We start from the raw sequence: 12971 nt of genomic DNA, 5'->3' as shown, positions 1-12971 counted from the left end.
TATCAGTATGGATGCTTCATCTAGTGACAGTACTGCCGTGTAGTGTTATCAGTATGGATGCTTCATCTAGTGACAGTACTGCCGTGTAGTATTATCAGTATGGATGCTTCATCTAGTGACAGTACTGCCGTGTAGTGTTATCAGTATGGATGCTTCATCTAGTAACAGTACTGCCGCGTAGTGTTATCAGGATGGATGCTTCATCTAGTAACAGTACTGCCGCGTAGTGTTATCAGTATGGATACTTCATCTAGTAACAGTACTGCCGCGTAGTGTTAGCAGTATGGATGCTTCATCTAGTAACAGTACTGCCGTGTAGTGTTATCAGTATATGGATGCTTCATCTAGTAACAGTACTGCCGTGTAGTGTTATCAGTATGGATGCTTCATCTAGTAACAATACTGCCGCGTAGTGTTATCAGTATGGATGCTTCTTCTAGTGACAGTACTGCCGTGTAGTGTTATCAGTATATGGATGCTTCATCTAGTAACAGTACTGCCGTGTAGTGTTATCAGTATGGATGCTTCTTCTAGTGACAGTACTGGCGTGTAGTGTTATCAGTATGGATGCTTCATCTAGTAACAGTACTGCCGTGTAGTGTTATCAGTATGGATGCTTTATCTAGTAACAATACTGCCGCGTAGTGTTATCAGTATGGATGCTTCATCTAGTAACAGTACTGCCGTGTAGTATTATCAGTATGGATGCTTCATCTAGTAACAGTACTGCCGTGTAGTATTATCAGTATGGATGCTTCATCTAGTAACAGTACTGCCGCGTAGTGTTATCAGTATGGATGCTTCATCTAGTAACAGTACTGCCGTGTAGTGTTATCAGTATGGATGCTTCATCTAGTGACAGTACTGGCGTGTAGTGTTATCAGTATGGATGCTTCATCTAGTGACAGTACTGGCGTGTAGTGTTATCAGTATGGATGCTTCATCTAGTAACAGTACTGCCGCGTAGTGTTATCAGTATGGATGCTTCATCTAGTAACAGTACTGCCGCGTAGTGTTATCAGTATATGGATGCTTCATCTAGTAACCGTACTGCCGTGTAGTGTTATCAGTATGGATGCTTCATCTAGTAACAGTACTGCCGCGTAGTGTTATCAGTATGGATGCTTCATCTAGTAACAGTACTGCCGCGTAGTGTTATCAGTATGGATGCTTCATCTAGTAACAATACTGCCGCGTAGTGTTATCAGTATGGATGCTTCATCTAGTAACAGTACTGCCGCGTAGTGTTATCAGGATGGATGCTTCATCTAGTGACAGTACTGGCGTGTAGTGTTATCAGTATGGATGCTTCATCTAGTAACAGTACTGCCGCGTAGTGTTATCAGTATGGATGCTTCATCTAGTAACAATACTGCCGCGTAGTGTTATCAGTATGGGTGCTTCATCTAGTAACAGTACTGCCGCGTAGTGTTATCAGTATGGGTGCTTCATCTAGTAACAGTACTGCCGCGTAGTGTTATCAGGATGGATGCTTCATCTAGTGACAGTACTGGCGTGTAGTGTTATCAGTATGGATGCTTCATCTAGTAACAGTACTGGCGTGTAGTGTTATCAGTATGGATGCTTCATCTAGTAACAATACTGCCGCGTAGTGTTATCAGTATGGGTGCTTCATCTAGTGACAGTACTGGCGTGTAGTGTTATCAGTATGGGTGCTTCATCTAGTAACAGTACTGCCGTGTAGTGTTATCAGTATGGGTGCTTCATCTAGTAACAGTACTGCCGTGTAGTATTATCAGTATGGATGCTTCATCTAGTAACAATACTGCCGCGTAGTGTTATCAGTATGGGTGCTTCATCTAGTGACAGTACTGGCGTGTAGTGTTATCAGTATGGATGCTTCATCTAGTAACAGTACTGCCGTGTAGTATTATCAGTATGGATGCTTCATCTAGTGACAGTACTGCCGTGTAGTGTTATCAGTATGGATGCTTCATCTAGTGACAGTACTGGCGTGTAGTGTTATCAGTATGGATGCTTCATCTAGTAACAGTACTGCCGTGTAGTATTATCAGTATGGATGCTTCATCTAGTAACAATACTGCCGTGTAGTGTTATCAGTATGGATGCTTCATCTAGTGACAGTACTGGCGTGTAGTGTTATCAGTATGGATGCTTCATCTAGTAACAGTACTGCCGTGTAGTGTTATCAGTATGGATGCTTCATCTAGTGACAGTACTGCCGCGTAGTGTTATCAGTATGGATGCTTCATCTAGTAACAGTACTGCCGCGTAGTGTTATCAGTATGGATGCTTCATCTAGTAACAGTACTGCCGCGTAGTGTTATCAGTATGGATGCTTCATCTAGTAACAGTACTGCCGCGTAGTGTTATCAGGATGGATGCTTCATCTAGTAACAGTACTGCCGTGTAGTGTTATCAGTATGGATGCTTCATCTAGTAACAGTACTGCCGCGTAGTGTTATCAGTATGGATGCTTCTTCTAGTAACAATAGTGCTGTGTAGATGTATCAATAGATGTATCATTATGGCTGTTTCTACAGGTAACAATACTGCTATGTAGTAGAATCAGTATGGCTTCTTCTAGTATTAATTACCATGTACTGCTAGTAATAACTCTGCCATGTAGTGGAATCACATGATTGGCTGATAACACTGGTCAGCACAAATTTTGAGTCCGGTTTCTGCATATCTAATTTCTATTTCTTCAACATTACTAATTAGAAAAAAATATATTTTTCCCTGAGAAATTTGCTTTTTTAGCTATCAGAATGAAATTACGGATTTTTAGAAAACGTCTCTATTTTCATAACTTTATTGTATGTAAAAATAAAACAAAGTTTTGTTATGAATTTGAATTTATTTTATTTACAAAATAACAACTTCTGTAACAGAATATATAAAAAAAAGTTTAGAAATGTTTTTTTTTTTCGGATTTCCTTAGTGATTGTATGAACTTTCTCATATTAGCCCCCAAATATAATCCCCCATCATACTCTCATTGTATTGCCCCTGATAACGATGTTCAAAGTCCGTAGGATGGTGTAATGGTTAGCATTACTGCCTCACAGCACTGAGGTCATGGGTTCCATTCCCACCATGGCTCTAACTGTGTGGAGTTTGTATGTTCTCCCTGTACTTGCGTGGGTTTCCTACGGGTACTCCGATTTCCTCCCACAATCCAAAAATATACTGTTAGGTTAATTGGAAACCAACAAAATTAACCCTAGTGTGAATGTGTCTGTGTGTACATGTCATAGGGAATATAGATTGTAAGCTCCACTGGGGCAGGGACTGATGTGAATGGCCGAATATTCTCTCCTTAAAGCGCTGCGGAATATGTGTGCGCTATATAAATAACTGGTAATATATAAATAATCACATCTTGATGAAAACGTTCACCTCAGACTTGCCTACTCTCCTGGAATGGCCGGGAGGCTCCCGAAAATCGGGTGACCCTCCCGGCCCCCCGGAAGAACAGGCAAGTTTCCCGATTTCAGGGGTTCCCCACTGCCCGGCCGCCCACTTAGCGAGTAAAGTGGGCGGTCCAGGCAGGCGATGACGCGATTCTTGTTGAATCGCATCATCATAGCCACGCCCCCTGCTGTATAATGGCGGTAATAGCGGCATTACATAGTGGGGGCGTGGCTTACGTGACGCGATTCCCGCAGCCACGCCCCCATTCCGCCTCTGTCACGCCTCTGGCCCACCCCCCTCTGCACGCCCCATCACTACCCGCCCCCCTGCTGAGCTAACCTGGCTGCTCCATAATATCCCTCAGACAAGCAGACCCCAGTAAAACACACACAGAGTGTATATATATATATATATATAGATAGATATATATATATATTATACACAAACGTAAATCAGTCCTTTGTGCTATAATCCTCGGTTTTCCAGAGTATTGTCCAAATGCGCTTCAATCCCCTCCGTGCCACCGGAGCAATTAGAAACTGGTAAACAAATTGGAGAGCGCAAATATAAGTAATAAAAAGTATATAGTTTTACTTGTAAAATCTGCTTACATACATTTCAGTTTAAAACAAACAGCATAGGTGGATAGCTGCAACTTAGCCACTTCGTCCGTACTGCTGACTCCTCTCAGCGCCCGCTCTGGTCCCGGTCAATGACGCCACGCTTGGACGTGGACGTTGTGACTTATATTTGCGCTCTCCAATTTGTTTACCAATATATATATATATATATATATATATATATATATACACACACACACACACACAGTTATCCATATGATCTGTAGTTGTCACAGTGGTATAAACAGTCTCAGCATTATATAGTAAGGCAATATATACTGTATAAACTTAAATAAACTAGTTTAAATGAGCTGCAGGGGTTAACACCAGAGTGAGGGAGTGTGTGTGTTTTACCTCCAGTCCTCTCACTCTTTAATCAGACAGAGGTGAAGGGTGCTGGGCTGCTGCAATCAATCACTACTGGTGTCTCTGTCAGCGACTCAGCACTGAATGCAGGGCAGCGTGGGGCTGGAGAAAGCTCAGCAGCAAGTCACAGCCAGGGCGGGCGGCTTGCCGCTCAGGATAGCCGACTACTTTAGCTGCAGCGACGGCCATATCTCTGCAGGGTGAGTGAAATGCCTCATGGGATTTGTAGTCTCTCTGTTACAGCTCCAAGTATAATCAGTAACAGACTTTATTACAAATCCCATGTTCCTCCACTTCCTTCTTTTGATGTATCAGACGCAGCAGGATCCCCGCGCCCGGGTCACATGCCCCCCTAGCCGCCCCCCCTAGTTACGGCCGTGCCTAGGCAAGATTTTGGCTGGTGCCCCCTGGCACCGCCGCTAGCGCCACCTCTGACCCTGCATTCCTTTTCCCATTACTATCACCCCTCACCCATAGCAGTCCTCATTTTGGTGCTCCTACTCCCTATATTTTAAATAGGAACAGTGCACACATTCGGCGCATAGCTCAAAAAGGGGTGTATTCTTGCTGGGAAGGGGCATGGCCACACAATAGTACCCCCAATTCAAATTATGCCACACAGTAGTGCAACTTTATTCACATTTTATCATGCAATAGTGTCCCTTGTTCACATTACATCACACAGTAGAACCACTTTACCTTATATACATTACTCCTCACAGTAGTGCCCCTTATTCACATTACATCACACTGAATTGCTCCTTATTCACATTACACAACACAACACCATATTGCTCTTTATTCAGACCACACAGTAGTTACGCCACACATTAGAGCACCTTATACACACAATGCCACACATTAGTAATGCATTTATACACATAATACCATACAGTAATGCCCCTAACACATTATGCCAACCTTTATTAATGCCCTTATACACTTAATGTCTCTCACACATATGTCGCATATTATTAATGCTTTTATACACATGACATACCTAATGCCCACACACATGCTGAACACTACTGCACAACCGACCCACCCGCACACACCACTCACACGGCCGCTAAGACCGTGACCTCTGCCTCTACTTGGAAACAGATGTGTCCTCATATATCTCGCCTCAATACGCCATGCAGCAGGAGATGCCTGGCGTGAGTCAGCTAGCAGCTCTGCTAACGTTGGGTGGCTTTTTTGACGAAACTGTGCCTTATTTGCATTACTATGTGGCTAGGATGCACAAGCAGCTTTTGCTGATTGAAATGATATATGGCATACCTATATTCTGTGTGCGACTGTGGCTGTATCTGCATATAAAATGCTATGTTACAGTGATTTCCAAATACACAATGTAGCATTTCGTAGGCAGATACAGCCACAGTCGCAAACAGAATATAGGCATGCTGCATATTATTTTAATCAGCAGAAGCTGCTTGTGCCCCTAGGCATACCAAATGCCCTAGGCATTGGCCTAGTTTGCCTATGCCGAGGGACGGCTTTGACAGCTATATTATATGGATAATCATTCCAGTCTGTATTAATAAAAGGTTTACAGTTCCAGAAATCTCACAGTCTGTGCATTGAGAGATGGACATGGTTTAGCTATCTGAATAGTTACACACTGCTTACGTGTAATGAGGGTCAGAATGCCACTTGCTTTCCCCCTGCCCGTCCCCTCCATTACTTACTAAAACATGCTTCTCCTTATATGGTCATTCAAAAACTTACATTTTCATTTCTCATTGTAAAAGGGTCAAAAGCAAAGTTTAAAAAAAAAATAAACAAAGGTTTTGGTTATTTTTCGATGTAGAGAATCAGAAAATAGTCATTAATGTAAAGACTCAAATGTATTTTTTATTGTTGTTGACCGGTGTTATATCATTAACGAGTCGATGCATATGTCATTATTGTAACTAAGTGTTTACGGCTGTGTACAATACTGCCCTCTAGTGGTGACAATATGTATCACTTCAGGAGGAACTGATGAATAACACAGAGCTTGTGCAGAATTACCGCCAGCAGATTAGTAGTTGTGTGAATCAGAGCAACCTACAGCTATTCTGGAACATGTACAACAGGTAAGTGTCCCTTCTATTCACGTACCTTGTAACTGCCCCATTAACCCATCCCTCTCCTGTAACTTGTCAGCCGGTAAAGCCCAGATTTCTGCAATATCCTGGATTCTGCTCTGTTCCCGTGAAATAGTTTTACATTTACTCACCTAAGAATTACTGCGATGCAAAGGGTTCGGGACTTGCCGAGTATTTACATGGCGGCTGACCGCACAAGTAACCGGCCGCTGGGGAATGTGGTTTGCAGTAATCATCTCCTATCACCGGCTGAGATGATATGTGACAGTCACAATTTCCACATTGACGTTCATCATTTAGTCCAGGGATGGGGACCCTTCGGCCATTCAGCTGTTGCTGAACTACACATACCAGCATGCCCTGCAACAGTTTTGCTATTTGGAAATCTCCTGCTGTCATTAAATAATGCTCTGCACAACTGACACAGTAGTTTCCCAGACACCTACAATTGCTTCTTAGTAAACCAATGTTTCATATGCATACAATTTCCTCCACAACGCACATTTGTATATAATCAATATCACACAGATAAAGGCAGTATTTCAGGATAATTGCATCCACGTAGATAGGGGTCACACTTAACGCGTTTCTCGGCCTTGTGACTGTGGCCGTTTCTTCAGAAGTATATACTGCTGACCGTTCATCGGCGGCCAGCGGAGCCATCCAACCATTGGCCGGAAGATTATCCTTCACCCCCAGCTACAGCCGATATATCATCTTCTCCAGCAGGAGATCCCCAGCGCCGGTGCTAGCGGCAAAATCGCTGAGCGCTGTGTGGGATAAGAATGGGTGATCGGCAGGAAGGTGTAACAGCAGAACGGCACTGGTGAGCAAAACGTTCAAAACTGACACGGCTGCAGTGGACACATAATAACTGTGAATCCCAGTACACTCTCAATGACTATTACCCACTTGCATTAATTCTATTATAACGGGGACGCCCGTTAGTTCATACAACTGATATTAGCGGTTACTCTGTGGAGACTTTTAAGACTGTCAGTCAATTGATTCTATCTCTCTAATTCCAGCACATTTAACAACAGAGACATTGTCCATTTATTACATCAAAACGCTGCCTGACTGAGAGGATCTGAGTAGTTTTGATCATCTGTGTAATTTAACCCTTTTTAGCTATGATTGGGCTATGGGGCTTTTAGAGAATCCTTAGCAGGGACCGATCTAGACTTTTCTTTAGGGGGGCGGTTTACTGTTTAATCTTGACTCCTCCCTCTACAGTCCCAACTCCTCCCATCTGCAATCCTAACTCCTCCTCTCTCAATTCTGACTGAACTTTTTGAGTGAGACTGAGATAGAGCTTTGTGATTGTTCTATGTACATGTGACTGTGCTATGGTGTAATTGTATTTATTAGCCCTAGTACCCACACACCAGCAAGTGAGGGGCAAATGCTCTGTAACCCTTGCTCTCCTGGCTCCTCTGTGCTGCTGTGGTATAAGCTGCAGCTCATCGTTCTGCCTCAGGCTTTCCCAAGAGAGCTCTCTTCTGCTCAAAAGTGGGCGTGGCTATGACTGTGTTAGGGCCCCCCCTCTAGATCCGGCCCTGATCCCTATTATACTGCCTTTATCAGTGTGATATTGATTATATACAAATGTGCGTTGTGGAGGAAATTGTATGCATATGATACATTGGTTTACTAAGAAGCAATTGTAGGTGTCAGGGAAACTACTGTGTCAGTTGTGCAGAGCATTATTTAATGACAGCAGGAGATTTCCACTAAGGTACAGGGGCGGATTGGGAACAAAAAGCGGCCCTGGAAAAATTTGTACTAGTGGCCCCACATGGGCAGCACCAGAGGTGTAAGGTCTAGCCATGGGCCATGGCAGCAGCACCCTCCCCCCAAGACTTTCCAGATAGTGGGCATGTCCAGCATCAAGGGGGAAGTTAAAAATAACTAAAATTAAATATTATGAGCACATTATATGATACACCTTCAGAATTTAGGAAACGATATCATTCTTTAGAAAGATATATTTTCTTGCTTATTACACCAACTGTATCCCAATCACTATTCACTCAATCTTATATGTCAGCCAAGCAGGCAGACAGAGCATACACTAGATCATCTGCAATCACAGGCTAAGTGGCCAAGTCATTTTCATATATGCAAATTATTTTGCATCTTATTCATTATGTCTATAAAAAGGACCACATGTCCTCAAACAAAACAGGCCCCGCAGGTGCGTCGGCCCACCGGGAATCTTCCCTGTAAACCCTATGGCCAATCCGCCTCTGCTAAGGTATATAAGTAAACTGTATTAATAGGTGTTATAATAGTTTTATGTTATCTGTATGGTGGTTTTACTATATTTTAATAAAAGCCTATATTTTGGACAGCGCTTTCTCTATTTTTTCTGTGATTTTTTCCGATATTGGGAATCAACAACCCATTAACTTGAGAGCTGCAGTCCTAAATAGAGGCAGGGAAAATTGATTAATTCTAAAGATCATTTGGAAGTTGGGACAGCTGGTACACATTTAGCCCAGCGCTTTTTCTTTGTAGTTTTGAATTAGTTTTGCTATTTGGCCATGCTAAAAACTGTTGCAGGGCGTGCTGGGTTGTGTAGTTCAACAACAGCTGGAGGGCCAAAGGTTCCTCATCCCTGATTTAGACAATGATTAAATATCTACATGTTTTGCTGCTTTGAAGGGGAAGGGAGGTCGCACCAAATACTGATACGATTTCCATTTCTCTTCTGTTCATTCACTTTGTACTTTGTTAATTTAAAAAAAAATATACACACTTCTATTTCTGACCCCATTCGTACTGTGCAGAAATTTTTACGCACCTGCCTAAATCTTATTGTATTGTACATCCCCTATTCATTGCCCTGGTCTTGGAATGTTGCCTAAGAAGCAAGCAGTCTTCATTTTGACAAGGATTGTAAATGTAGTTTTAGTTTTCAGTTACAGTTTAGCCGGTGGATCTCAGTGTTCATATTAGTCTAATTTTAGTCTGAACTAAACTGTTGTCGACATTTAGTTAAAATTTTCGTAGACGAAATTAACACTGGAGCCAAGAACATGGCCAGTCATTAGTAATAACTGGATACTATCTGGCAGTGTCTGAGGTTACAAACTAGGTCCTGTTACTAGGCAGGAGATGTCGCACTGCTCAGTAACGCAGGAGATGTCACACAGATAACGCAGGAGATGTCGCACAGATAAGTAACGCAGGAGATGTCACACAGATAAGTAACGCAGGAGATGTCGCACAGATAAGTAACGCAGGAGATGTCACACAGATAAGTAACGCAGGAGATGTCACACAGATAAGTAACGCAGGAGATGTCACACAGATAAGTAACGCAGGAGATGTCGCACTGCTCAGTAAGGCAGGAGATGTAACGCAGGAGATGTCGCACTGCTCAGTAACACAGGAGATGTCACACAGATAACGCAGGAGATGTCGCACAGATAAGTAACGCAGGAGATGTCACACAGATAAGTAACGCAGGAGATGTCGCACTGCTCAGTAAGGCAGGAGATGTCACACAGATAACGCAGGAGATGTCGCACAGATAAGTAACGCAGGAGATGTCACACAGATAAGTAACGCAGGAGATGTCACACAGCTCAGTAACGCAGGAGATGTCGCACTGTTCAGTAACGCAGGAGATGTCACACGGATAAGTAACGCAGGAGATGTCACACAGATAAGTAACGCAGGAGATGTCGCACAGCTCAGTAACGCAGGAGATGTCGCACAGCTCAGTAAGGCAGGAGATGTCACACAGCTCAGTAACGCAGGAGATGTCACACAGATAAGTAACGCAGGAGATGTCGCACAGCTCAGTAACGCAGGAGATGTCACACAGCTCAGTAACGCAGGAGATGTCGCACTGTTCAGTAACGCAGGAGATGTCACACAGATAAGTAACGCAGGAGATGTCACACTGATAAGTAACGCAGGAGATGTCACACAGATAAGTAACGCAGGAGATGTCGCACAGCTCAGTAACGCAGGAGATGTCGCACAGCTCAGTAACGCAGGAGATGTCGCACAGCTCAGTAACGCAGGAGATGGCGCACAGATAAGTAACGCAGGAGATGTCGCACAGCTCAGTAATGCAGGAGATGTCGCACAGATAAGTAACGCAGGAGATGTTACACAGCTCAGTAACGCAGGAGATGTTACACAGATAAGTAACGCAGGAGATGTCGCACAGCTCAGTAACGCAGGAGATGTCACACAGATAAGTAACGCAGGAGATGTCACACAGATAAGTAACGCAGGAGATGTTACACAGATAAGTAACGCAGGAGATGTCACACAGATAAGTAACGCAGAAGATGTCGCACAGCTCAGTAACGCAGGAGATGTCGCACAGATAAGTAACACAGGAGATGTTACTCAGCTCAGTAACGCAGGAGATGTTACACAGATAAGTAACGCAGGAGATGTCGCAGTAACGCAGGAGATGTCGCACAGATAAGTAACGCAGGAGATGTCACACAGATAGGTAACGCAGGAGATGTCGCATAGCTCAGTAACGCAGGAGATGTCGCACAGATAAGTAACGCAGGAGATGTCACACAGATAAGTAACGCAGGAGATGTCGCACAGCTCAGTAACGCAGGAGATGTCACACAGATAAGTAACGCAGGAGATGTCGCACAGCTCAGTAACGCAAGATATGTCACACAGATAAGTAACGCAGGATATGTCACACAGATAAGTAACGCAGGAGATGTCACACAGATAAGTAACGCAGGATATGTTACACCGATAAGTAACGCAGGAGATGTCGCACAGCTCAGTAACGCAGGAGATGTCACACAGATAAGTAACGCAGGAGATGTCGCACAGCTCAGTAACGCAGGAGATGTCACACAGATAAGTAACGCAGGAGATGTCGCACAGCTCAGTAACGCAAGATATGTCACACAGATAAGTAACGCAGGATATGTCACACAGATAAGTAACGCAGGATATGTCACACAGATAAGTAACGCAGGAGATGTCACACAGATAAGTAACGCAGGATATGTTACACCGATAAGTAGCGCAGGAGATGTCGCACAGCTCAGTAACGCAGGAGATGTCACACAGATAAGTAACGCAGGAGATGTCGCACAGCTCAGTAACGCGGGAGATGTCACACAGATAAGTAACGCAGGAGATGTCGCACAGCTCAGTAACGCAAGATATGTCACACAGGAGATGTCGCACAGCTCAGTAACGCAGGAGATGGCGCACAGATAAGTAACGCAGGAGATGTCGCACAGCTCAGTAACGCAGGAGATGTCACACAGATAAGTAACGCAGGAGATGTCGCACAGCTCAGTAACGCAAGATATGTCACACAGATAAGTAACGCAGGATATGTCACACAGATAAGTAACGCAGGAGATGTCACACAGATAAGTAACGCAGGATATGTTACACCGATAAGTAACGCAGGAGATGTCGCACAGCTCAGTAACGCAGGAGATGTCACACAGATAAGTAACGCAGGAGATGTCGCACAGCTCAGTAACGCAGGAGATGTCACACAGATAAGTAACGCAGGAGATGTCGCACAGCTCAGTAACGCAAGATATGTCACACAGATAAGTAACACAGGAGATGTCGCACAGCTCAGTAACGCAGGAGATGTCACACAGATAAGTAACGCAGGAGATGTCGCACAGCTCAGTAACGCAAGATATGTCACACAGATAAGTAACACAGGAGATGTCGCACTGCTCAGTAACGCAGGAGATGTCACACAGATAACGCAGGAGATGTCGCACTGCTCAGTAAGGCAGGAGATGTAACGCAGGAGATGTCGCACTGCTCAGTAACACAGGAGATGTCACACAGATAACGCAGGAGATGTCGCACAGATAAGTAACGCAGGAGATGTCGCACTGCTCAGTAAGGCAGGAGATGTCACACAGATAACGCAGGAGATGTCGCACAGATAAGTAACGCAGGAGATGTCACACAGATAAGTAACGCAGGAGATGTCACACAGCTCAGTAACGCAGGAGATGTCGCACTGTTCAGTAACGCAGGAGATGTCACACAGATAAGTAACGCAGGAGATGTCACACAGATAAGTAACGCAGGAGATGTCGCACAGCTCAGTAACGCAGGAGATGTCGCACAGCTCAGTAAGGCAGGAGATGTCGCACTGTTCAGTAACGCAGGAGATGTCACACAGATAAGTAACGCAGGAGATGTCACACTGATAAGTAACGCAGGAGATGTCACACAGATAAGTAACGCAGGAGATGTCGCACAGCTCAGTAACGCAGGAGATGTCGCACAGCTCAGTAACGCAGGAGATGTCGCACAGCTCAGTAACGCAGGAGATGGCGCACAGATAAGTAACGCAGGAGATGTCGCACAGCTCAGTAATGCAGGAGATGTCGCACAGATAAGTAACGCAGGAGATGTTACACAGCTCAGTAACGCAGGAGATGTTACACAGATAAGTAACGCAGGAGATGTCGCACAGCTCAGTAACGCAGGAGATGTCACACAGATA

General features: G+C 44.2%; 1 protein-coding gene across 7 annotated transcripts in view; it reads left to right on the top strand.

The window, feature by feature from the left end:
- The window catches only part of NDRG4 (NDRG family member 4), a 230300-nt gene that overhangs the window by 180670 nt on the left and 36659 nt on the right, over window positions 1-12971 (top strand). For all 7 annotated transcript variants that reach the window (XM_063945839.1, XM_063945837.1, XM_063945833.1 and 4 more), the window contains one exon: window positions 6363-6466. In XM_063945839.1, coding sequence (XP_063801909.1) covers window positions 6363-6466 — 104 coding nt within the window. The remainder of the gene's footprint in view (window positions 1-6362; window positions 6467-12971) is intronic.

The sequence above is a fragment of the Pseudophryne corroboree genome, chromosome 11 (genome assembly GCF_028390025.1).
Source record: "Pseudophryne corroboree isolate aPseCor3 chromosome 11, aPseCor3.hap2, whole genome shotgun sequence".
Lineage (NCBI taxonomy): Eukaryota > Metazoa > Chordata > Amphibia > Anura > Myobatrachidae > Pseudophryne > Pseudophryne corroboree.
This window is presented reverse-complemented; position numbering and strand designations above follow the sequence as displayed.